The sequence below is a fragment of the Pteropus vampyrus genome, unplaced genomic scaffold (genome assembly GCF_000151845.1).
Source record: "Pteropus vampyrus isolate Shadow unplaced genomic scaffold, Pvam_2.0 Scaffold405, whole genome shotgun sequence".
In the NCBI taxonomy this organism is placed as follows: Eukaryota; Metazoa; Chordata; class Mammalia; order Chiroptera; family Pteropodidae; genus Pteropus; species Pteropus vampyrus.
The window spans coordinates 350676-355166 of record NW_011889186.1 but is presented as its reverse complement, the minus strand read 5'-3'; the positions used below and the strand labels follow the sequence as shown (position 1 = coordinate 355166).

At 65.7% G+C, this 4491-nt stretch overlaps 1 protein-coding gene across 11 annotated transcripts in view; it reads right to left on the bottom strand.

Moving 5' to 3' along the window:
• Positions 1-4491, bottom strand: part of TSPAN4 (tetraspanin 4) — a 22415-nt gene that overhangs the window by 15721 nt on the left and 2203 nt on the right. For 6 of the 11 annotated variants that reach the window (XM_011380802.2, XM_011380804.2, XM_011380803.2 and 3 more), the window contains exon 2: positions 641-730. Coding sequence is in view for 5 of the 11 variants with exons in the window: in XM_023523739.1 (XP_023379507.1) it covers positions 641-730 (90 nt within the window). In the remaining 6 variants the exon portion in view is untranslated. Of the gene's footprint in view, positions 1-640; positions 731-3705; positions 4159-4216; positions 4476-4491 lie in introns of those variants that run through there. The other 5 variants (XM_011380801.2, XM_023523738.1, XM_023523741.1 and 2 more) reach the window with 5 other exon arrangements.

The window sequence follows — 4491 nt, the reverse complement described above, 5'->3', positions numbered from 1 at the left end:
GACACCAACCACCATGACAGGGCCACAGCCAGCCACTGCCACCACACAGAGCCCCTGCAGCCCAGAGTCAGACAATTCAGGGAGAGATGACTGGACATCTAGCTGCCAGGCCTCAGACGACGAGAGGGGGTCCAAGTGGCCGGGGCTGGGAGGGGAGCAGCGACAGGCAGGGCTCCCGTGGGGTTCACCTCTCCTGGCTTCAACTCTCTGGGGCGTGGTGGGAGGGACCAGGGGGCTGGCTGGGGTCTCCACACTGGGCCCACACCCACATCTTCTCAGCCACCGCTGGCCCAGCATCCCCCGGACGTCCTGCCGCCCCTCTCCCCTGACCCCAGGTGAGCAGGCGAGTCTAATCTGAAACCGAAAAACTTGACCCAGCACACTGGGGGCAGCTGGAACGAGGATGCTGGTGCATCAGGGCCGCGGCCAGTGACCCTGTCCACAAAGCCCAGTCACACTCCCACAGGAGTCCCTTTCCTCCAGCACATGGCGCCCCAACAAGGCATGCTCAGGACACAGCACGGCCTCGGGCTGTGCCAGAACCAGGACTGTCCAGCCAGCAAGGCCCCTGGGACAGTCACAGGTGAGACCAGGAGGTGGCCAGTTCTCCCCGCAACGGCCCAGCCAGGCCATGACGTACCTGGGCTCGCACGGGGAAAGAGGCGGTGCTCGGTGCCCCTGACGGTGGGCCAGTGGGTGGGCGGTGCACACAGCCAAGGTGGCGGGAGCTCTGCAGAGGCGAGAAGGCAGGGTGGAGGCTGCACCTCGGGCCACCCACCGGGCCTCCCAGACACCGGGCAGGCCGCAGCAGGTGAGGGACAGCCCTCGGGACCAAGGGCAGGAGTGGCCCAGGGGCGAGCTGGCCCCACTGACCAGCGGCCCTAGTCAGGCGGGCTGCGTCCCCAACCTTCGGTCACTCGGCCTTCTGAGACGCGCAGGGAGTAAGGCAGGCTTGCACACGTAGACACAGAGTGCACACTGCATGTGTGGACTCGCACAGACTCAGGGCACATAGTGACGTGTCACTCCTGAGCTCACGGACCCCTGTGTCGTCCACTTCCCCTAGGTGGCCTGCTCCAAACGCTGCCAACCTCATGCTCTTCCAACAGAGCCAGCCGGTGAGGATGCACGAGGCCATTCACCTGCCATCGGTGCTCCCTGAGCGCTCCTGTCCCCCCTACCGGCCAGGAATTGTGGGGACAGGGCGCCCTAGCCATGCTCTCTCTCCACACCTACCTTAGACTGAGGACTGGTCAGGTGGCTGCCCAGCAGCCTGGGGGCAGGAGAGGCTGCAAAGCCTCAAAATGCCACCCGGGAAGGTGCCCGCCCCCCCTGCCCAACCCCAGGAAGGTGCCAGCCCACTGCCCACCCGTCCACCTGGGGCAGATGAAAGGCCGCTCAGTGGGTCAGTCCCAGCTCCTCCCTACAAACAACCTGAGACCCACCCCCACCCTCAGTTATGGGGTGTCAACACCGCCCACCACGGCGGGAAGAGGATGTGCCAGGGCCCAGGGCCCTGGGACCCCCACTGTCCCCTCAGTAATCGCTGTTCCTGGGGATGCAGTGTCCCTGGAGGGGTTTCAGGCCCAGTGAGTATCAAAGGTAGTGGGGGACATGCCTTTCCCGCTTTCTTTGATGAACACCCTCCCCAGGGCCAAGCGGCCCAAAGCCCACAGCAACATTCCAGAAGCTAAAAGCCATGCATCACGCCGCACTGACCGCACGGGCCTGAGGCTGGCCCTGCCCTTCCCCCAACCCCAGACCTGGGCAGGCCCCAAAGGGCAGTTCCGCCAGCACCCCTCGTGGCCCATTGGCCCATATGAGGAGGACTGGCCACCACCAGGATGAGACCACTGCTGGGCCACACTCGCAGCCCCCACCCACGGCAGCCCCGGGACCCCCTGGGAATGGCCTTCAGCCCGGGACCCCCTGGGAATGGCCTTCAGCCCTCCCAGCCCCAACCCCATCTTGGTCAACCCAGACACAAGCCTGCAGTCAGGGCTTGGGGGTGGGGACAGGCAAGACCAGGGCTGGTTCCCGTCGTCATCCAAGCCCAGCCTCCTCCTCCTCCAGGAAGCCTCCCTGCCCCACTGCCCACGCTGGGCTTCCTTTGAGGTCAGGGTCCGATGGGCCTATGTTCCTCAGAACGGCACACACAGTAGGCAACAGGGCCAGGGCTGAGTGACAGCCCCAAGGCAAATGCCGCAGCCCGCCACTGGGGACCGAACCCTGTGGCGGGGGGCAGGTAGGGGCCTGGGCCAGTGAGAGCCACACAGAGGCCATGGGCACCTACCTGGTCAGACCAAGGCCCACACGCAGAAGACCCTGCCCCGGTGCTGAACCAGTGTGCTCATGGCTGCCTGGGAGGCCAGGGGTGGACGGGTGGCGGTTGCCGGTGACCCCTGAGCCCCAGCAGAGGAGCCGCACAGGGTGGAGAAAGCTGCAGCCACCCGCCCAGGCCCCCGGCCCCCCTGGCTGAGGCGGCCGTGAGGAGCCGGGAGGGCCCGCCAACACAAACAGGCCTGCGGTGTGGGCTTTCCTGCCGCTGCTTCAGCCCTGCTGGGCCCCTGCACCCACCCAGGCCCCCCAGCCTAAGGGAGCAGCACGTGAACACCCAGGCTGGGCGGGCTGGGCGGGCTGGCACGCCCTCCACACAGAGCCCAGGCAGGGCCATCTCCCCAACCCAAACCAGAGCCTCAGGGGCTGGGAGACACCCACTCCAGGGGAGGGCCCCCATTTCCTCTGCCTGGGCCCACCTAAGCCTTCTCTGCCCCTCCCCACACCCAAGGGATTCCTCTGCTGGGGGCCACATGGAGGTAGAGGTGAAGGAGACACAATTAGGATCTGGGGGTGCTTCCCGCCCAGCAAGGCCCCGAGAGCACTCTGCCTCGGGTGCCCAGTGTGTGCTCCAGCTCTGCAGACACCCCCACCCAGCCCCTGTGCCACCTGGACCCCTACAGAGCAGCACCGTCAGGGAGCCCACATCAGGCCTAGGCCGCTGGGCTGGCCTGGCAGACGACATCCCCAAATGCCAGGGCCCAGGTGTCCAGAGGATCATTAGTTTAGGGCCAGTTTTGGCTCACGCACACCCACACACACCACCATCACAACCGCTCAGCCCCCGGGGCCTAGAGCAGGAGCGTGGCTGTAGCAGGGTGATCCTGTCTGACCCTGGGGGGCATCCAACAGGTATGTTCAGGGACCCACTCTCGCCCTGCATACCCCATGTGACACATATCTACCCAAAGCAAGTGGGGCCTACGGCCGAGCCCAGGACCCTCCAGCTGGGCAGTTTCTGGTTTGGTCCACACTTTACGGGTGGGAAAACAGACTGATCCAGTGTAAGGGGGCGGGGCCTGTTTCCAGGGCAACGCTCAGGGCCAGAATCTAAGCAGCTAAAACTTCAATCACTGACTTCCCCTTGCCCCTGCCTGCCCTCAAGTGGCCTTTTTGAGCAGGAAACAAGGCTCACGGGTTCCAAACCACATGTGACCTCTGCCCTCCCTTCTCGTGCCCCCCATCACTAGGGCCGGACACCCATTCTCAGAAAGCTTGAGCCTCGCCGCCCAGCCCTCGCAGAGGCCTGGGCACATCTGTGCTGACGCTGCACGCCGAGGGCAAGGGCGAGAGCCCCACACCCCCGACTAGTGCCCTGGGCCCCCAAGGCTCCCTCCCGCCCAGTCTACCCTGAGAGCCTGGCCTCACCTCGACTTGCTCGCCCAAAACGCACACAGAGGGACACAGCCCCTCAGGGCCACAGTGGTGGGGGCAGGGCTGACCTCTGAGGCTTCCCCGGGGTGGTCGGGTCCAGCCTGGGCAGCGCTGAGCCAGGCAGAGTTGAGCCGGGAGGACTGAGTGCCCCAAGGGGCCTCCGCGCAGGCATGTGTCAGGGCCATGCAGGACAGGGCGGCCACCCCACTGCCCATGGCCTCTCCTGGGGAATCAGGGGCTGGAGGGAGGAGCTGGGAAGACTGGCGCCAGCTGCCCCCAGATCTGCACGCAGCTCTCAGAATTCCAGGAATGTCAGCTTGGCTCTGGACCGGATCGGGATCAGGGCGGGAGGCTCTCTCCCCTCACTCCCTTGGAGTAAACAAGCGCTGGGGCAGGAGCTAGGGTGGGACAGGCCCTGGGCCCCTCCTCCAGGAAGACCTCTGCCCCCACCCACTCCCGCAGGTCCACCCAGCGGACATCTCAGATGCCCTCTGGTCTCCCTCACCTCCACAGCCTCTGCCCGGCAGCTTCTGCAGTGGAGCCTTGGTCTGACCCCAGGACACTGTGACTCAAGGCCCCCTAGCCTGCCCCTCTGGCCAGGGACAGGATGTACGTCCAGTCAGTGGGGGTGGGGGGACATCAGAGAAGGGAAGTGGCTTTGGCTCGTGGCTCCGCACGTGGCAGGGTGGGGAATGGCAAACAGCACTGGGGGGACTGTCCAGGGACCAGGCGAAAGTGGGGGCAAAACTCCAGGCGGGCAGCAGCTCTGGCCAGCTCCAC